Below are 21664 nucleotides of genomic sequence, written 5' to 3'. Positions count from 1 at the left end.
CCCAAAAGAAATGAAAACATCCACACAAAAACTTGTACACAAATGTTCAAAGCAACATTATTCATAATAGCCAAAAAGAAGAAAAAGCCCAAATGTTTCCATCAGTGGATGAAAGAATAAACAAAATGGGGTCATCCATAGAATAGAATATTATTTAGCAGTAAAAAGGATGATGTATAGATTCCACGCTGCAACATACATAGGTGAAATGACAGCATTATACTAAGTGAAAGAAGCTTAGACAAGAAAAGCCACATATTGTATGACTATGATTCCAGTTAACATGAAACATCTAGAACAGGCAAATGCATGGAGACAGAAAGTAGACTGGTAAGTTGTCTAGGGCTGGGGGAGTTGGGAGGTGAGGAATGACTGTTAAAGGGTGTGGGGTTTCTTTCTAGGATATGTCAAATTGTGATGACTGGTTAGACACTCTGGATACTAAAGACCACTGGATATGGTGATGAATTACATCTCAATAAAGTTGTTTTTAAAACAACACACAAGCTCAAGCAAAGGCTTTGCCAAGTGGCCAGCCTTGGTGGAGCAATGGAGTATTCACGCCGTGGAGACCAGTGGATGCCCATGTAGGCTGTTGCTTAGTAGAAGATGTACCAGGCCAGGGACTCAGATGTGAAAAGACAAGATTCACACCAGCAGTTAATCCTTGCATGTAATATCTGGGGAAATTTTCCATCCATTTCAACTGGAATCGAGGATCAAGAATTCTGTGTGAGAAAATCTCCTCCCATCTGAGAGTCGACTTTCAGAGCACAACCTTCCTAGATGGCAGCACCCCTCTCTAGACTGCGAACGTGGCAAACAGCCCTCTGCAAGAGCCCTTTGCAGCTGCTGTCCTTGGGCTTGGAGTGCTTTCCCCCAGTTGTGCACATACTGGGAATTCAGCAACCTGGAAAGAAGGGCAGGACGCTGCAAACAGAACGGTACCAGCAAAGACACTGTGGTGGAAGTAAGTGGCAAGCACATGAGGAAGGGGCTGGGGTCCTGGGGAGGCTGGTGAGCGGAGAGGCCTCTGTGGTGGGTTGTGGAGTCAGTGGTGAAATCTGACAGGACAGAGTGACAGTCCCCAGACAGGTGTGAGACGTAAAGAAAAGGGGGTGGGGTTACACCAGAGGATCATTCAGCTGGTGAAGTTCGGTGTTTCTGTGGTGTAATTAGAGCAGATATGAATTACTCAGAACTTCTATGTTTAATTCAGGACACAAGACAGGTGACATAAGTAGCTTTATGAGCAATTTTTTTTGGTCACTTGCTACTCCATGAGTCTGATGATGCATCAGCCTCTTCCTGCAAAAGAGACCATCTGAACTTCCTTTTCATTGGAACTTTTCGTCTGGAGTCCACACTGTGGTAAGGCAGACCGGGAGGGAAGAGGGTTGCAGTGGTATTTCACAGTTCTGGACAGTTTTGTCGTGATGATGTCCGCCTGCCCCCAGCCTGAGTGTTGTACCACACGGAACAACACACAGCACAGAAGGTCCTGCACGTGGGCATGATGGTGACGGTGACTGATGTCGAGATGGTCTGGGGTGGTATCCAGGGAAACATGATGGAGTCTTGAGGGAAGGAGAAGTCACACCCTCGTAACTAAAAAAGGAACAGTTGCCTGTATTTACTGACCCCTGTTCTCAATTCAGCTTTAATGCTATTTGCTCACTGAAGCTTTTTTGTGCCAGCCACGTGCTCTGTCCATGTGGAATACCAGCTGGCTTCCTGTGACTCCCCGTTTAATTTGCAGAGTCAACACCGTGGTGTAAGTAAGAACCCAAGCTCCAGAGCCAGACTGCCTGGGTTTGAACCCCTGTTCCACTGCTTACTGTCTCTATCATGTATCAGGTTCTCATCCATAAAAAGAGAGGTGTTAATATGACTAACAGCACATATGATCGTATGAAGATAATGCTGACTTGCCTGTCCATGCTGGCGCATAGATGGTCAGTAAAGATACCTTGTCATGATGGTTACCAACCTCTCCTGGGGTCTCACTCTGGCTCCCATTAGGCTGGCGTCCCCTTAGTGCAGGAGCTGTGGGTGGTTCATCTCTGTATCCCCCACAGCACTCACTGAGCTGCTGGCAAAGAGCTTCAAGGATCAGTGGCAGGAGATCTGGGGAGACTGTGATGAGTGCCTCTGAGTCTCCCTGCACCGTCTATTGTGCCTGGAGAACTCCCCTCCCTCCTCTCCTTCGTTTTTTCTTTCCTGAAGAAAAGGGAATAAAAATGGGGCAATAATAGTACCCACCTCGCAGGCTGGCTACAAAGATTAAATGACTTATCAGGTAAAGCGCTTAGAACAATGCCTGATACACAGCATGTGCTCCATGGCTGGTACTCCTTACTACCTTTATTTTCCCTTTTCCTTGGTGTATATTTTTTTCTGATTATGAATGCCATACTTATTCGTGGTAGAAATGTGTAAAAATGTAGGAAAAACCCCCACCAGAGTGAAGGAGACAGAGGTATGAACAAATAAGGAGAAGACAGAGGAGGAAGAAGATGAGCACAATCGAGCATGTGTACAAGGTGCAGAGGCAGCTGGAGGAAATGGTGGGCCTGGTGGGGCCGGAAGGTGGCGTCCCCCAGGCCCTGGGAAGGCTCCACAGACTAGGGGAAAGTTCCAGAGGAGGTTTGCAGAGAAGAATAGGAGCTTGTTGGGTGGATGAGGGGGAAGGCCATTAGCATGTGCAAAGGCACAAGGCATTAAATGACATCCGGGCGCTGTCACTACCGTTCTGCATTGCCCCCCGTGTGTTGGAGGGGAGGAGGGTCGGGAGAGTGGGTAGGGCCGGGAAGTGAGAAGCCCTGTGTCCACAGGAAGAATCTGGACTCTGACCTGGGGGATGAGAAGGGGCCCTTGGACGGCTTGGAGGTGCCATCATCCAATCAGCATTTAGGAGAGATGACTCCAGCGCAGGCAGGACCAATGGGCTGGAGGAGACTTTGGGAGCAAAGAGACCTGCTGTTAAGGCTGGTGCCAAAGTCCGGAACAAGTTAGAGACGGCTTCGGCCGCTGCGGAAGCCCCCAGAATGGGCCGTACAGGATGGGCTGGAGACGTGGAGGGAGAGGATGTGGAGAGGAAAAGTAGCGAAGCCAGAACGACGCCCACGTCTGGGACTTGACGGGGAGGTTGCCGTCATCAGCCAAAGCAAGGGATACACGAGGGAAACCATGTTTGTGGAGGAAGGTGCTGAGAGTCTCTTGTCATTCCCAAGAAACCACGCTGGTGACCATATTTATCTGTGTGTAGATGATAGTCCATGAGAATTTTTATTCATTAAAAAAACCCTTCAGTTCTTCATTATTGATATACTTAATGCACCTGACTGCTTAAGTGGAAAAAAACTTAAACTATAAACCATTTGTTGTTCAGTCACTAAATCATGTCTGACTCTTTGCGACCCCGTGGACTGCAGCACACCAGGCTTCCCTGTCCTTCACTGTCACCCAGAGTGTGCTCAAATTCATGTCCATCCAGTCAGTGATACTATCTAACTATCTCATCCTTTGCTGCCTTCTGTCTCTTCTCTTGCTTTCAGTCTTCCCCAGCATCAGGGCCTTTTCCAGTGAGTCAGTTCTTCACATCAGGTGGCCAAAGTATTGGAGCTTCAGCTTTGGCATCAGTCCTTGCAGTGCATATTCAGGATTGATTTCCTTTAGGATGGACTGGTTTGATTTCCTTGAAGAAAAAAAAAAAATCTTTGGGGAGCTTTTAAAGACAATCTTTTAATCAGAAAGGAACAGTTTGCTAAGATGTTCTTTTCTATCACCACCCTGTGGTTCACACTGCTGGCAACTGCCATGTTCGGGTAAAACCAGGCTTTTCCCCTACTTGGAAATTGAACACAGAATATTCTCAGAGTTATTTCAGTTGGAGCTCAAAGGACAGGTATAACTTAGGGTGGGCAGGAGGCATCAGGGATAAAATTGCTTTGTTATTTTTGTTCTGACTGATAATGTCCCTGTGAATCACTCACAGGTGAGAAGGCAGAGCTAAGAGTGGAAGGCAGGAGCGCAGGAGGGGGCGGCACTCAGCACAACTTAACATCCAGCGATTTTGCCTGGGGCAACGACCAGCCTCCCATCCCTACACACAGCACCACGGAGACTGGAGAGCCATCTGCCAGGGGGTACTGAGCGGAGGTTGAATGCTTTCCAAGGCCCTTCTGGATTCTAATTCTCATTGGCTGGAGGTAGGTAGCTGGAGCACGATGCAGGGGAAGTGAACACAGGGTGTGTTTGGGGCTCATTACCATCCTGCTATTTGATGCGACAGACTTTTTGCTTAAGCAAACCTTAGACTTCCAAACCTTTTCTTAGGCCCCCTCTTCCTTGTAAAATCTAGTTTTAGTGAGTCCCCTGTCCTTCACATCTGAACCCCCTTAATATCTAGTCATCCCGCACCATCACCCCAGGGAGATGTCCAACTACCCTGCCCTTTCTCCAGCAAGAATCCTAAGTCAGTTTAGCCAAACCCCTCTGACCCCTAAAGCTTCCCCTTAGAAAGTTCCCATCCATTGACCCCCTCCCTGCTCCTTTGCTATAAATCCCCATGTGGCCATACAAAAACCACTTGGGAAAGGGTCAGGAAGAGTATATGCCACGGGTTTGCTTCTATTATGACCTTCACTTGGAAATCCCCCCGCCTCCAAGACCTCAATTCTGAAACCTTGCCCTGTAACAGCAATCCATCTTTCCCGCTCAGGACTTGATGCTGGTCAGATGTAAGAGGATGAGAATAATTAATCTTTTTAAATTTTTATTTATTTTTTTGGCTGCACTGGGTCTCTGTTGCTGCTCTGAGGCTTTCATTGAGGTGAGCATGGGCTGCTCTCTAGCTTCCTGGCGCACAGGCTTCTCAGGGAAGTGGTTTCTCTTGTTGCAGAGCACAGGCTGTAGGGTGAGAGGGCTCAGTAGTTGGAGAGCACAGGCTGTTTCCCTGTGGCATGTGGTATCTTAGTTCCCAGGGATTGAACTCGTGTCCCTTGCATTGGCAGACGGATTCTTAACCACTGGACCACCACCTCAGGCGTTTTGACCTTGAGCAATTTATAGAAATTCTGAGAGGGGCCAGTTTATGGGGGAAAAATGTATCTGGTTTGAAAGAAACAATTTGAAACTTTCAAAAGGCCCAAATGTAAATGCCCCACAGTCTGATGAGACCAGAGACTGGAGGTTGGGAGAGATCAGGACCACGTGTGCAGATGTAAAAATTAACTGAAGTTAATAGTTGAGGTCATTGGAGTAAATGGGTTCCCAGGGTAACGGCATAGGCATAGAAAGAGACCACTGATACCGTGACTGAACACGGAGGAATGCCCGGTTAGGGACAGAAAGGAGCAATCAGGTGGAAAGGGATGAATCATCTCGACACTCAGGTGAATCAGATGTTATAGCTATTTCAAAGGTTGTTTTTTTAATGTATTTTTCATGCAGTGGCCCTGCTGAATCTCAGGCAGAGAAGGGACTGAGCCCTCCCGTGCAGTGACAGGCCATCACCCAGCAGCTCCACGTGCTCAGGAGTCTTTCCCAGAGCTTCACAACTGCACCTGCACACGAGGAGCAGGCACCTCCTGCTGCACTTCCTCTCCTTCACCACGCAGAACCTAGTGAGGCCTTGCTCAGCGTTTAGCTCCTAGAAACGTTCTCCATTTCATGACCAGTTCTTCTCAGTGTAAATGTTTAGGCTCTACCCTCAGGAAGTATACTTCATGGGTCTGACTAGAACTCAGACACCTGTGTGACTCGCAAGCAGCCTAGTGACCCTGCTGTGATGGTTCATGGTCTGCACTTGGAGAAACAAAGTCAGTCTCAAGTCTGTGGTGGGCGTCAAAGAAGAGCCAAAATTATGAGTTTAAAAAAATTAAAACCATATTAGATGGCCAATCACAGTATATGATCCAGAATTTTTCAGAGGCTAGAGTTCCAGACATTTCCTCATCTTCTCCATCTCAGCTTTCTTCATGACCATAACCCCCCATCCCCTGCCAAGAGCCAAACCAAGAAATCTCAATATGCCTGTTGTTTTGTTTTGGGCTGTGTGATATGGCTTGCAGGATCTTAGTTCCCCAACCAGGGATTGAACCTTGCACCCAGACAGTGAGAGAACCGAGTCCCAACCACTGGACCTCCAGGAACTTCCTCACTATGTCCATTGTGACCCAGCATCTAAGTAGGCTCCTGTCAAGGATCCCACATTCAGAAGCACCTTTCCAGTCCTGGTTGCTGGTGCGAAGTACTGCACCACACAGAAGGACATGCAGCACGTAAAACCCTAAAGGCAGGCGTGTGTAAGCGGCCATGAGAATGAGACAGCCCGTGTGTGGCATGCAGTGTGCCGTGTGCAGAGGACAGGCTGGGGTCAAGGGAGGGAGGTTCCAGGTTTGAGATTAGAGGAGAAATAAATGGTTGTTTGTAAAAAGTTTTAAAGACTAATTTTTTAAGATTCCATTCATAGTCACTAATGTTTGCTTAAACTGAAATAAATTTGGCCCCTGCACAAAGACACACTCAAGCCATCCTTCTGAAAAACTATTCTGTTTAATAGTGCATTTCATTTATGCTACAGATGAGCAGGATTGGGAAAACAGAATGAAAGGTCATCCCTTCTGCTGGGAAAACTTGGGGAGCTCCATCCTAACCCAGCAAGGAGCCCTCCGCTAGGCTCAGGCCCAAGCTTCCTCCTCAGGGCTTTGCTCTCTGCATTCACACTTGGCTGCTGAAGTCAGAGGTGGGGTCGGGAGAGGTCTAGTGGCTGGGGCCAGAGGTCATAGGTCATAGGTCTCAGAGGGCAGGGCAAGCTGGCTGAGCGAGCTCCTTAAAAGCATCCTTGGTAGCTAGGGGTTTAGCTTAAATCACTTTCCATCACAGGAGTGGCCGGAGGAAGAGAAGAGAAGGAAAACTGAGGCCAGCACTAAAGGCTTTGGATCCTTCCCCTCAGGTTATGCTCACGGAGGACCTGGGCTTTGCCATTAGTCCTGTCATAAAAGGGATGAGCGAGTTCTCCACCAAATGCGTGGAGGTTTGGTCTTGCTGCTCCAAGAGCCCGGGAGGATACATGGTCACTACAGAAAACCTCTCAGTGTTCCCCTACACCTGCCCAATGAAATAACAAGTCCCTCAGCACCAGATTTCCATGATTAATGAAGTCAGGAAACCAAATAGCACATTCCTTATCAAAAGAAGAAATCATCAAAATTTAAAGCTGGATTAGAAGCAGTGACTTTGAAATGCAGCCTCCATTTCCCCTTTCTAGCACGAAACACAACCCAGAACATTCTTTCCATTTTCTTCTGTGCTGACTGTGCCAACTCCAACTAGAGGAACCCCCTGGAATTTTATTCCTACTGTGCTTCCATCCCCACTGTGGAAAGGCTCTTCTGGTGTGAGAAAAATGGTCTAGTGCAAACTCCCCTCCCAAATGGAAGGAGACTGATCCCAGAGTTTCCTCTGCTCCCAGCGCTCCATCTGTTGCTGGCAGCCTAATTCTTCAAGGCTGGAATCATTCCTGGGAAAAATGACTAGGTTAATAATCACGGGGCCAGGATGATTTGCCCAACAGGCCCCGTTCTCTAAGGTGAAAGGTTGGAGTCGGAAGGGACACGTCCTAAGTTCATACTCAGGTAGTAAGGCAGGAGCTCTGGAGACTCAGGAAGTGAGGAAAACCGGCGTGTGCCTCTCTTTCACGTAGACTCTCTGATATTTACTTCAGCAGTGACTTGGAGGGAACTTTTGCTCACTCCCATTACATTCAAAGGCTTCTCTCCAGTGTGAATTCTCTGGTGGCGAACCAGAGCAGAGCTGTACCTAAAGGCTTTCCCACACTCACTACATTCATAGGGATTCTCCCCAGTGTGGATTCTTTGATGCTGAATAAGGCCTGAGCTATAGGTAAACTTCCCTCCACATTCCATACATTCATAGGGCTTCTCTCCAGTGTGGATCCTCTGGTGCTGATAGAGGTGTGAGCTCTGGCTGAAGGCCTTCCCACACTCGTTACATTCATAGGGCTTCTCTCCAGTGTGGATCCTCTGGTGGTGAATGAGGGTGGAGCTCCTACTGAAGGCTTTCCCACATTCGTTACAAGCGTATGGTTTCTCTCCAGTGTGGATCCTCTGGTGGTGAGTGAGGGTGGAGCTCCAGCTGAAGGTTTTCCCGCACTCGTTACATTCATAGGGCTTCTCTCCCGTGTGGATCCTCCGGTGGAGAATGAGAGCTGAGCTGCAGCTGAAGGTCTTCCCGCAGTCGTTGCACTCGTAAGGTTTCTCCCCAGTGTGGATCCTCTGATGCTGAATAAGGTGTGAGCTCTGGCTGAAGGCCTTCCCACACTCGCTACATTCATAGGGTTTCTCCCCAGTGTGGATTCTCTGATGCTGAATGAGGTCTGAAGTTCGATTAAAGCTCTTGCTACATTCATCACACTTATGGGGCCTGTCCCCCACAGGGAGTCTCTGATGGGAAATGAGGTTGGTGCCCACCGTGAAGCTGTCCCTCAGATCGCCGCACTTCTCACTTCTACCTCCTGTGGGGGCTCGCTGCTCCTCAGCTGCTACTTGACCAAACTCCTGCATCTTCCTATTCAGTCTCTCTCCAGAGGAGCTCCCCAGCTGCCTCTTCAGACTGACTTCTTGTTCATAGGCTTCTTCAAACTTAAGACCCTGAGAAATATCCTTCTGGAATCTTCCCAACAGCACCCCATGTGATCCTCTATCTTCAGAAATTTCAGAATCAGGCTCAGTTCTGGTCTCACCATCTGGCACAATATAGAACACAAATATCACTTATTCCTTGTGGAAAAAAGGCTCAAAACCAGAGACAGGCTAATTACATCATATTCACAGGCTAAAAGCACATGCCACTTATCAATGTGCAAAAAGGCCTGCCCAGGCTGTATGCAGCTGATGCAGAATAAGAGAACTGGGCCAAAGAAACAGGGAAGGAGAAAAGAAGGAAAATCGAGAAATAAGCTGGAAGTGAAGAGAAAACTGGATCAGGCAGAGGCAGGACAAACTGTTTAATGAAGTGACAAAGTCCTAGAGGTCAGAGGCTCAAGATAAACTGGGAGATGGTGACAGCCGGGCCAGTGAGAGGATGAAAGGGAGTAGGTACAAGAAATGCAACACGGACCAGTCTGTCTCCCACAGGAAGACACAGCCGGGTGTGGAGAAGCAGCAGCAGATCAGGAAGCCGCAACAAGGGTGCAGCCCTGCAGCCCCAGGGGAACAGGACACTCTGGTTTGCAGTCACGTCACCTTCACCAAGTCCATGGGAACAGGCAAGAGACAAAGGTCAGCCCACCTCCAGCCCTGGGCCTAGAACACTGTGCTAACTGAGCAGATTTGTAAACAGTTTCTATGTTTGACTTTGCCACTCTCAGCGCTCTGGGGTTTCTAAGGGAACTTCAGGCATAGAGGACAAGTGGAAGGGGTCCAGATGGTTAGCATGTTTAGTCTGTCAGTAACTGAAGGAGTCAAGGCAGGGCAGTGAGCATTAGGGACAGAAAGAGCTGTTCCTCCCTCACCCGAACAGGTGCCTCTCAGGACCTCTCTGCTCTCAGTTCCCTTCCAATCCAGGCCCCTCGGCAATTCCTCTCACTCCAGCCCAGAGATCACGTCAAAATTCAGAAAAGGGAATCCTGCTCATGGGGAAAGACAGGACAAGGTTTATCCTGTTCATACCAAATGGCCCAGAGCTCAATCCCAGACCCAGGACCTGCAGGGGACAGAGAAGACACAGAGAGGGAGGCCTCCCATGGGAGCGGGGAAGACCCTGGCCTTGCCCAGGAAAACGTCCTGACAGTGGGTGAGGGGGAAGGAAGGAACAGTCCACAGGCTTAAAGGTTAAGAAGCCAACTGCTCCCTGACACAAGGTGAAATTTCTACAAGGGCAGCAGTTACCCGAGGTCCATCCACAAAGCAACAGGTCCCTAGAGGAAGTCCAACAGAGAAGGGGAGGAGCCTGACAGAGTTCCAGAATCTTCACTTGGACACAGAGCAGTGCCTCACATGTTCAGGGATCCCAATGTGTGAATCTTTTGAGAAAATCTCTAGGTTATATGTTAATGTTAAGTCCTAAGAATAACATGAGAAAAAGTAACAGATTGAGAGTTTAAAGGCCAGGGCTCGGGTCTTCCCAGTCACTAGCAATATGACTGTATGCAAAGCATTTAAGACCTCTGAGCTCTCTTTCCTCACCTATAAAATGAGGATAATTCTGGCTGCCTCAACAGCTGCAACATTGTGAGGACTGAAGGAGAGACTATCTGTAAACACTCTTAAGGAACTACAAACTGCAAATGGGAGTCACTATTATTGTTGTCAGAACTTTCTAAGACGAAGTCAGTCCTTAGATAATGATTTTCAGTGACTCAACTGTTACTAGCAAAGGAGGAGGCAAAGGAAGGCCAAAAGGGAGTTTCACTGAGGAAGCATCGTTCCTACCCAGGGAGAACACGTTGCCGTAATTCTCCAGCATCACGTCCCTGTAGAGGTCCCTCTGGGCAGGCTCCAAACGCTTCCACTCCTTCCGGATGAAGTACACAGCCACATCCTCAAAGGTCACCAGTTCCTGAAACGACACGTTCTCGTGTGCAATTTCTGGCTCAGGGATGAGGCTGGTGGAGCCAAAAGCTAATTCGGGGTTGAGTAACACTTCCCAATATTTGGGAAGTGGGAATGGCAGTCAGGGTGGAGGAAGACAGGAGAGGCTGAGACTAAGTGGAGTCCATGATTCCGTGGGGGAGTCCCACGGTCCTGACGGGGGAAGCACAGAACAGGATGTTGTTGCACAAGAGATTTCCGCAAAGTGGGAAGGGAAAGAAGGGTAAAGCACGGCTCACCTGGGCCTTGGCCTTCAGGAGCGCAGCTGCCAGCATCTCATCCCCCAGACTGCCCTTGTCAGAAAACGTGGGGCCTTTTGAGGAAGGAAGAGCTGAGGACGAGAGGGTCCGTGAGAGTCGATCTGCACTTGAGCCTCTCCACCCGTTACGGAAACTCCTGGGTCCAGGACAACCTAGTACCCCCACTCCTGCATCTCTAAGTTCACTCCCTCTGCCACTGGAAGAGGTGCTCACGGCCAGCGTGGGCCTCGTGGCCTGAGCAGAGACGCCCACAGCCCTGCTGACCCTGGCTCTCTGGTCTGTCCCAGGAGGCACCAGCTATCCTGTTCGTGTCTCTTCCATCGTTCTCCACATTCCAACTCAATCTCTTGGACTTCTTACCCAGAGGAAAGCTAGCTTCACTCCAACTCTGAAGCAAGTCATAATGCCCACGATTCTTCTCTTATTTTCTCGATCCCCAGATCAAATCTACACACTGTAAGTGTTTCCCGTTTCTGTGCTTGATTATGTATCTTTTCCTGTAATTCTTAAGTTAACATATTGGTCCCTGAGAGACTAAATCTCTGCAGATACTAGATTCTGTAGAAGCATGCAGATAAAAATGTTTTAAATGCGTTTTCTTGATAAGCACGGGAATAATACTTCCTTGGACACAAGCTGGCTCCAAAGTCAGTGGCAGTCTGTGAGAGCAAAATACAAATACTTTTCACGCCCTTCCTCTTCCTTCTACCCTTTTTGCCTGTGATCTCCAAAATAACTCCCCAGAGCTCTCCTAAGCACATGCTCCAGAAGAGCACAAACCAGGGCTGTTACAAAGCACCTGGAAAATGGGAGTTTGGTGATTGTCACAGTTTTCTAAATGCTGCATGAGGAACCCACAGCCCTTAAAAATGCCTCAGCTATAAACCCTATCAAGCTGTACTTAATGAATGGCTTCAGTCAGCCTTCCCCACTAGGCTAGGAGTTAGTGAAAGGCAAAGACTATGTCCTCGCCAGTCAGGATTCCAGCAGTTAGCCCGGCACCTGGTGAATGAGCGATTTAAATGGGCATCTGCTGAGTAAGTGAATAAAAGGATAAATTCCTTACCGCTCTCAAGCAAGGCCTGAGGTTCCTGAGATACTCGATCAGCCTGAGTTTCCATGGGTCGTACTAGAAGCTCGGATCTCTGGTCTCCTATTTTCAGAGTCAGCAGGAAGCAGGGTTTGTATGAGAAGGTGGAAGCACTACAGAAGCAAAAGTTCAAGGTTCAAAGATAATTTTTAAAAACCCTCCTGCATACAGAAAGAAGGGAACTAGCATTCCAGTTAGTACCAAAACAGCAAGAGGAAATGCAGTAACTGGGACTAGTCTTTTGGGTCAAACGCCCAAGTTCCTGGACAACATCCCACTTTAGGCTCCCCAATTCACACTGGGTGGTAGTTCTAACAACAAAAATGGAGAACACAGGTGCCAAATGATGCCATTAACAAAGTTAAATACTAAGCAATTACTCAAATGAAGAACAGTGAAGAAGAGTGTTACAGCTGGCAAAATGTCTAAGTATCAAGTTTTAAGTATACTTGGAATAATGGACAAACAAACGTATACAGATTTTTTTTTAATCCTCATAAACATTTTTCTTCTACTAAAAAGAAAAAAAAAATTTTTACTGTGGTATGTTTCTAGCTGTTATAGTAAATGTAGATGCTCTCTTTAGAGGAAAAGGGGCCAAGAAACAGCCCCCAAATAACAGATAGTACAGAATACTTCCAGAACCTCCAGAAGTTCTCTGTCTCATTTTAAAAACCCTGTCTCACAGAACTAGGACAGACAGTGCAGATCTATTAAGATAAATTCGGGCGTTTCCCGGTGGTCCAGTGGTTAGGATTCAGTGCTTTCACTGACGTGGCCCAGGTTCAATTCCTGGTCGGGGAACAGAGATCCTGTAAACCATGCAGCATGGCCAGAAAAAAAGATAAATTCTTCCTCTCTTTCTCCCTGAGACAGTTTTCTGTTCTCAGTCTCAGTCAACGGTGGGATGTTATTGACGGATTTGGGCCCTTTCTGTGGTCCTTCTATAGTCTCATCACAGGGTGTGGGTGGACATATTCGCCAGATTCTGGGAGAATAGTCCCAGTTGCTGTGTCTCCTCGCCCTGAGAAGCAGCAGCCACCTTGCTTTTTTATCTCCTTTCTCTCATAACAGATTTCCTTGGATCAGAATGTAAGTCCCTGAAGCAAGAACCAATGCTTTTTAAAAAGCCTACTATCATTTATTACTCCATTTTTATCCCTACTAAGGTCCCTGCTCCCTGGTTGCCACGGCAATCAAGAGGTCTGTTCTCTGTTGCTCCAGTGAATAACAGTGAGTGTCAAGTTAGTACCTAGACTAAGATTTGAATCTCAAGTACAAGTCTGTCCTCAAGAATCAACAGGTTGAGAAGAGTGCAGCAGTCCTCAGAGCAGCCTGACACTTAGGCAAGAACCTAGGTGAAAACCCCTGGATTTTGTCCGCCTCCCTCTCTTTATTCATCTGCTCATATAACAAACATCTGTTGAGTGCCAACTACATTGCAGGGTACTCCTGAAAGGAGTAAAACAATCAAGAGTGACCGTTGCATTCACCTAAGATATAAAAGGAGAAGGCCCCCTAGAGTCACTCAGAGTTCAGAGAACTCTAGTCTTTGGGCAGCAAGGGGCTGTAGAAGGCCCATCACAATGCCATTATATAGTGAAAAGCAAGGAATCAGGCATGAGCCAGGCCCACTGACAATCAAGGTGACACACCCTCTTGCTATCATCACCCTCCTAGCTGGGGCCCTTCAGCTTTTTCTCAGAGTCAGCCATCTTCTTCTTCCTATTGCCCAACTTGACAATCTCCAGGACTGGTTATAAGCAGACACTCCCAATAAATCCGCTCTCAGTCTAAACTCTCCTTAGAAAGGAAAGTCAGAGGCTCAGACTCCAGAGAAAGAAGTAGCACTCCCTCCTCGCAGCTGGGTTAACCAAAGCTGGAGCTCAAAGGCATACTGTTGAGAACAAGTCCCCAGTGTCTGAATCACTGAACAATGTTTCTCACAGAAAGAAAAACCCCCATTGTGCCCGTAGAGCTTCAGGTCCAGGCAGGGCCCTTCCCCTGCTCCACTGCCCATGCGACCCCCTGCAGTGCTCCTAGATGCAGTGTTCCGGGAAGGATGACCGGGCAGTGAGAAGTCGTGGAAGCTTTACCTGCTGGACTCTTTCCTTCCTTCTCTGGAGTTAGTCTCTAGAAGGCCAGAGTAGCAATTATTGTGAACTTGGCAGCCTCTGTTCAAATCCCTGGGAGTTCAGACTTATTTGCTATCAGTGCTGTAGGACTAAGGAAAAGAAAAAGAAAAAGGAATTTCAAATGTTTATGTAAACTTCACTTCTAATCTAGATATTTGGAGTTAAGAGGAAAAGACAAAGAACCTATGCTAATAAATACTGATTAAGACCACAGCTGGTATTTGTGTTGCACCTTTAGAACTGGAATGGAAATCACAGTTCTCCAGGTCAACCTCCCACCCAAGACAAGAAACACCTTCTCCAGTTCTTAAGGTTCTGGCAGCTAACTTGCTACTAGACACTCTCCGCTACTTCAGGGAGTCTGTCCCATTGCTGTACAGGTAAGCCATTAGAAAGGGCTTTGGATGCTTAACTGAAAAAAAATCTACCCCTTGGACTTTCACCTCAGAGTCCTAGTGTTCTGTGTGATAGAACCTTCTCCTTCCGCAGGACTCTCCACCAAACAGGTGAAACCAGATGATGCCCACTCTCCACAACTTCTCTTCTTGGAGATAATAAATAGGTTTAGTTCCTCTAAGTGCCCCACAGATTTCAAGTTCAGGATCCTGCTTCTCTCCATGAGTTTCAGAAAGGAAACACCGGGTCGGTCTGTGTTCAATCCCAGTTGAAAAGCGAATCAAATCAGGGACCTAATACAGCTGAAATGGGACCCAGTTGTACACCTCTCCGAAAAAGACTCGATTTACTGGGCGCCAGGGGGATTCTTCTGTCATCTGAATGGTTCTAACTGCGCTTCCTAGAACCCCTCATTCTCTGGTCCGTTCCCAGCTGATTAAACCCTCCCTCCCACCGGGAGCGCGGATAACTGTTAACATCATATGAAAACGTTTCCGGGAAGGACCAAGTTAGGGTCGCTGTCATCGGCCGTTTAAAGAGAGGGATGCCTCTCCAGCCATACTGGAACTTTGAAGGGCTGGAGCCAGGCGCTGTCGCAGAACCAGAACCGCAGCCCCTTTCCTCCCCCGACGCAGGGCCGGCGGTCAGGGGCCGGGTGCCGGGGAAAGCAGAGTTGGCACCGGCGCCCCCCCGCCGCCCGGCACCCTGCTCCAGGTGGTCCTGGGGACCCCGCGGGCCGCGGAGGCAGGGACACCACCCCTTCTCCGGCGATCACTGCCTCCGTCCCACCTCGAGCCCTGGGGGCGGCCGGACTCACCCTGGGGGCAGGGACGGTAGATTTAGGGGACCGGACACCAAACAGGCCCCGTTGGACACTGTCACGGACCCACACACCGGGGACAGAACAAAGAACGGAAGTCCCCTCCGTTTCGCTTCCGGGTCGGTCTTAGTCACCCCCTCCACCATCCTGGATGTCCCCCTCCACGTCCACTTGTTCCCTCTAGGAAAATGGGAGGTCTTTGCCTCTCGGTGGTTTGCTGACTGGGCGCGGGGCCCCAGCGCCGAAGCGACAAGGAGGGCCTGCCGTCCCCGCCCCTCGCGCCCCCTGCTGGCCAGGCAGGGAGGGCGCCGCCGCGCACCTGGTCTGCGGCGCGCCTGCCCGGCTGGGGAGCGGAAGGCGGGGCGCAGCGTGCCCAGCGGGTGCCGGCTGTGTGCCCGTGTTGTCTCCCGTGGGGCTGCCGAGGGCCAAGCCAAACGCCCTGGTCCCAAGCGATCCGAGTCCCCAGCTGACCCGCGGCCAACAGGAGGACGCCTGAAGGATTCGATATAGAAAACTCACCCATATTTGAAGTTTCCAAATCAAGCTTATGCTTCCAAACAGACCAAGTTCATGTAAAAGTGCCTCCTTTAAATGACTAAAATCTGAAGAAAACCTTCTGGCCCATCAGAGTTCACATGAGGACAAAAACCTGTACAAGTGATGCGAGCAGAAAAGGCTTGAGTAAGTTACCAATCCAGATCCACTCAGATCCGAAGAAAACTGGTGAAGCCCCATCTATGTGAAGAAAGTGTGAAATAAGTGAAACGCTTGAGGGAATGAGGGGCGACGCTTCGTGGTTCACTCACGTTTATTCCCTTCCAGGAGGAGTCCTGGAAGTGTCGAATCAAATCCTTCAGATTATAAACAAAATGAAATCTTGTGATCTTCTTGATTCCCCTGTGGCCCTGCCTCGCATTTGATCTCAATTTTCACTGCCTTCAATATTTGTAGCGCAGCCATTCAGCTCTGCAGTACAACCGAACTTACTCTCTGGCTGCTGCTGCTGCTGCTAAATCGCTTCAGTCGTGTCCGACTCTGTGCGACCCCATAGACGGCAGCCCACCAGGCTCCCCCGTCCCTAGGATTCTCCAGGCAAGAACACTGGAGTGGGTTGCCATTTCTTTCTCCAATGCATGAAAGTGAAAAGTGAAAGTGAAGTCGTTCAGTCGTGTCCGACTCTCAGCGACCCCATGGACTGCAGCCTACCAGGCTCCCTCGGTCCATGGGATTTTCCAGGCAAGAGTACTGGAGTGGGTTGCCATTGTCTTCTCTCTGGCAACTTCAGTCTAAGGACAGTAATCTAACCAATTCCAGTAAAATATGGTGGTGGTGCTCAGTAGCTAAGTCACATCTGACTCTTTGCAATTGTAGCTCACCAGGCTCCTCTATCCATGTGATTCTCCACGCAAGAATACTGAAGTAGGTTGGATCTTCCCAGCCCAGGGATTGAACCAGCGTCTCTTATGTCTCCCACATCGACAGGCAGGTTCTTTACCAGTAGGGCCCCCTGGGAAGCCCTCACCTACTGACAGTCCTCAGGAAACAGCTCTTAGATTCCCAGTACTGTCAACACAATCAACCCTATTACTGTGGAGCCTAGAAGTCAATTTGTAGTTCACTTTTTTGGTGTTTGCCCCAGAATCCAGCCATCTGGTTAACTCCCAGCAAGTTCTCAAAAGACCTACTATTAATTTTTCTTTAGTCTGTGGACTCTGAAATGCCTTGAATCACAGAGAGGATTCCCAAGGCAGTCCATCAAGGTGGAAAAGAAAACATTTAAACTTCCATATAGCTTTTATCTAAAAGGAAATAAAGAAAATAGAGTAAAAAAATGTAAGCCTTGGTAAGCCAGAGGCTCTTTCTTTCTTTCACCTGCCTCGGCTCTGGCTGAGTAGGGGGTTCCTGATCTGGCTGGAGCTCAGGCCCCTCTCCTCTCCCCAGCCCTCCCCTGTCCCCTCCGGGGCCAAGGGAATGACGATTAAGAAGTGGATGCCAGATGCAAACGTGATGAAACAGTCAATTTGTCCTAAAGATGTAGCTGTGGCTTTTCAAACAGATTAGAGCAGAATTGTATCTATTTGGTTCTCTATCTCAGAAGACACTTTCATAAGAATTCATCTTTGAAGTCATCTGAGCCTAGAATTTCTTTATGGAAGGACTTTTAAAATTATTGATTGAATTTTTTAAGGTTGTAATCCTATTCTTTTTTTTTTTCTTCTTTTTCTTTCTTTCTTTTTTGGCCACAACAGGCGGCATGTAGGATCTTAGTTCCTCAACCAATGATCGAACTGGTGCCCCCTGCCGTAGAAGCTCAGAGTCCTAACCACTGGACTGCCAGGGAAGTCCCTATAAGACTATTTATATTTTTATTTCTTCTTGAATCATATTGGGTTTGTTAAGTTCTTTCTATGAATTTATCTGTTTCATCTAAAATCTCTAATCTTCTTGTGTGATGTTGGTACTATTATCTTATTATTGAAATAGCTGATTTTGAGCAGTTTTCAAACAATATTCTGTGAACCTGTGTGGGTCCCTGAGACCAGGTGGTCTGGGAGGTCAAAACTGTTTTCATAAGACAGATTGTTTTTTTTTCCCATGGTATTGACATTTGAAATGGTGCTATGAAAGTGTGAAACTGATAACGCCTTAGCATAAATTCATGTAGTGGCCCAAAACTGAACTGTTATAGTCTTCACTGCTATATAATCATAGCTTTTTAAAAAATCCAGTTTCAAAAAAAATCTGGTTTCATTTTAAAATGTCCTTGATGAAGCAGTAAAAATATTAATTTCATTTAAAAAATAGTAAGCCTTATCAGAGGTCAATAGAAAGAAGGGTACTGGTGGCCTTATGTGGGTCTCACGTCAGACAATAGCCATCTTCAGAGAAGGATGTCAGGACTTGGTTTAGGGTGGAAGGGTGGGGGTGGGCGGTAAAAACAGAAATCTTCCCAAAGAGTGTGTAAAGAGAGCCAGTTCTCTCTTTTTTTTTTTAATATTTTATTTTTATTTATTTACTTATTTGGCTGTGCCAGGTCTTAGTTGGGGCATATGGGATCTTTAGTTGCGGCATGTGGAATCTAGTTTCTTTACCAGGGGTTGAACCTGGGCCCCCTGTGTTGGGAGTGTTCAGTCTTAGCCACTGGACCACTAGGGAGTCCCCCCTAAGGAACAATTAACAAGGAAGCTGCCCCATCTTTACTGCTCCAGGGCAGCTTGTCTCCCAGAATGCAGAAAAAATTCTCAGCTTATTTGTCTGGGAGCTGCCTTTACGAGTGACACTGTGGAAAGAGCTGGCCTGCAAAAGCTGCTGCCCTGAGGGCAAGACCTTTCGCCAGCCCCAAGGCCAGCCCAGGAGTAGGGCCACCACTCCACCCTGGCTCTGGGTGACCATCGCCACCAGGCCAGTTTCTTCCCATCACTTGGCCCCTCTTGCCCAACATCTCAGTATAGGACCCCAGAGGACTGAGACAGGCCTCTAAGTACTTGGGCATTCTGGACAGTGGGAGGAAGCAGGCTTGGAGCTATGCAGAGGGACAGACAGGACATCTGGATGTCCTTCTATTCCAGCTCTCTGGGTGTGAGCATTCTTAGAATTCAGAATTAGAGCATTCAGAATTCAACCTGAACCCCAGGCTGAATTCGAAGGGCACCCCAGTTAGTTTTTAGCAGTTATTAGAAATTGATGTGTAATTCTGTGGTTCTTTATTCACCTTTCTACCCAATGCCCTAAGATTTTTGCAGGGTGATCGCATTCTCTGCCCCCCTGAAATCAGAGAGTCCCCTTACTCCTTGTCTTTTGGTCGATGATACCTCAGTGCTGATCCCTCTGGGTCACCCCTTTACACCACACAGCCCATGGCAGCAGTGGCTCTGGGGCATCCCAGCTGTGAGCACCACCTGCTCAGTGACTGGAAGTTCCTGGCCTTAGGGAGTTGTTAGTGCTAAGATCCAGTTCATCACACATGTAATAGCCTCTTCAGACTCACTTGCAGGTGGCTCAGTGGGAAAGAATCCACCTGCAATGCAGGAGACACAGGAGATGAGGGTTCGATTGCTGGGTTGGGTAGATCCCCTGGAGGAGGGTATGGCAACCCACTCCAGTATTCTTGCCTTGGGAAATCCCACGGATAGAGGAGCTTGGTAAGTTAGCCATCCTATGGGGTTGCAAAAGAGTCAGACACGACTGAGCACTCATGCTCGCTCAGACTAACTCGTGTGAAGTAGGAGAAGGAGAGTGATGAAGGGCCCCTGACCGTGTGCAGACTCTGAAGGTGGGATCCAGCTAAGAGCTGGGACTGTGAGGGAAGCAGCCACTCCCTGCAACAGCGCCACCTGCTGAAACCCCCATGCTGGGGTGACGCAACTGGAACCTGAGTTAACCTGACAGGAAGAGCCTAAATGGCCTCACTAGTCAAATAAATGATATATTTAAAAGTGTAGTCAGCCTGGCCCAAGAAGGGTTTTACATGAAAAAGTGGCAGCTACCGCCTTGGGGGAAACCACCTGAAGCAAAGTCATGGATTGATGGGGCCCTCAGGGTCAGAGTGCACCCTAAATGCCTGACTTTGGTTCACCTCCTGCTGGTCCACACACCTTAGCTTAGTAAGGCAGCCTGGCCACTGACTGTGGCCATCGCCCCTTGGTCAGCCTTCTCTTGGGTAATGATCAGGATGAAAGGGATGGAGAGCTCTCTAGACTTATTTTGAAAAATTAAAGTTTCTGCCCTGACCATTTGTTGGCCTGACGCTTCTTTTCTTTCCCTTAATCACTACCCCAGGCCAGCCTGGCCAGTAGACTCTTTGAGTGCAGCCCAGTCAAAAGGAAGCCTAGGGAATTCCAGCTTCATTCTGGCCCAGCCTTCAGGATCACTTGTTGGGTTGATGTGGTTCCAGGTCACTTGATTGAGGACGCTGCTCTCTCCAGCTCCCCTCCAGTGGCTCATACATGCTGCGGCAGGCTGAACAGTGGCCCCCAAGATTTCTGGGTCCTTATGCTTAGCACCTGTGAATATGGCAAAAAGGATTTTGCAGATATGATTAAGAATCTTCAGATGGGGAGATTATCCCAGTGGGCCCTGAAGGTCATCCCAAGTGTCCTTATAAGAAGGAGGTAGAGAGAGTACTGTAGACGGCAAAGTGGTAATGAGACAAAGAGAGACGTTTGAAGATACTGCTAACATACTGGATTTGAAGCTGAGGAAGAGCCCATGAAACGAGAAATGCAAGGAATGCAGTTCTAGAACCTGGAAAAGACATCAAAAGGGATTCTCCCCTAGAAGGAATGTAGCCCTACAGACACTTTGGTTTCAGATCAGTGGAAACTATTTCAGACTTCTGACCGCCAGAATAAGTGTGTGATGTTTTAAGTCAAAGTCTGTGCTCATTTATTACAGCAAGAATAGGGAACAAAGACATGTGCCAAGGTGGAGGGAGTTATGGGTCTTTGTAAGTTTTTAAAAATGCCTCGTTGCTCACACCTGACTCTTTTGAACAAAAGGTCTGGAAATAAGGGATAATTGAAGGAAAGGAGTAGTCACAGTTACTGAAGCATGACATCCATCACCATCTGTAGTTACTTTTTCTTGGGATGAGAACTTTTAAGATGTACTCTCTTAGCAGCTTTCATATATGCAATTCAATATTAACTGTGGTCTCCAAGCTGTCCCTCAGAATCTCTTCTTTGCAGGCTCTCTGAGCAGACCCTCTGCTGTCTTTCCAGCCAGCCCAGTCACCTCCACTCTGTGGAAGGAAAAGTTAACAAAACAACTAAGTAATACATTATGTTTAGTTTTGTTGGGAGAAAAAGAACCATGGGATGGTTGCTTTACCCTGAGGTTTTGAGGTGTTTTAATTTTTTTCCTCTAATTCAATGCACTTAAAAAAAATTTTTTTTTAACAAAGATTTATTTAATTTTTTGGTCGTGGTGGATATTTGTTGCTGCACTTGGGCTTTCTCTAGTGATTGCAGCCATGAAATTAAAAGACGCTTACTCCTTGGAAGGAAAGTTATGACCAACCTAGTTAGCATATTAAAAATCAGAGACATTACTTTGCCAATAAAGGTCCGTCTAGTCAAGGCTATGGTTTTCCCTGTGGTCACGTATGGATGTGAGAGTTGGACTGTGAAGAAAGCTGAGTGCCAAAGAATTGATGCTTTTGAACTGTGGTGTTGGAGAAGACTGTTGTGAGTCCCTTGGACTGCAAGGAGATCCAACCAGTCCATTCTAAAGGAGATCAGTCTTGGGTGTTCTTTGGAAGGACTGATGCTAAAGCTGAAACTCCAGTACTTTGGCCACCTCATGCGAAAAGTTGACTCATTGGAAAAGACTCTGATGCTGGGAAGGAT

At 47.9% G+C, this 21664-nt stretch overlaps 1 protein-coding gene across 2 annotated transcripts; it reads right to left on the bottom strand.

Moving 5' to 3' along the window:
• Window positions 1-6539: 6539 nt before the first annotated feature.
• ZNF3 (zinc finger protein 3) lies at window positions 6540-15526 on the bottom strand. Of its 2 annotated transcripts, none has more exons than XM_010844767.1 (6): window positions 15315-15526; window positions 14063-14190; window positions 11943-12029; window positions 10856-10947; window positions 10458-10584; window positions 6540-8770 (listed from the first exon to the last, which is right to left on the bottom strand). In XM_010844767.1, the coding sequence occupies exons 3-6, from the start codon at window positions 11995-11997 to the stop codon at window positions 7701-7703; spliced, it is 1344 nt and encodes a 447-aa protein (XP_010843069.1). In that variant the 5' UTR covers window positions 11998-12029; window positions 14063-14190; window positions 15315-15526; the 3' UTR covers window positions 6540-7700. The 2 variants fall into 2 exon arrangements, with proteins under 2 accessions (XP_010843069.1, XP_010843068.1); XM_010844766.1 differs by having other exon boundaries at window positions 11943-12079; window positions 15315-15525.
• Window positions 15527-21664: the final 6138 nt, after the last annotated feature.

The sequence above is a fragment of the Bison bison genome, unplaced genomic scaffold (genome assembly GCF_000754665.1).
Source record: "Bison bison bison isolate TAMUID 2011002044 unplaced genomic scaffold, Bison_UMD1.0 scf7180017864208, whole genome shotgun sequence".
Lineage (NCBI taxonomy): Eukaryota > Metazoa > Chordata > Mammalia > Artiodactyla > Bovidae > Bison > Bison bison.
This window is presented reverse-complemented; position numbering and strand designations above follow the sequence as displayed.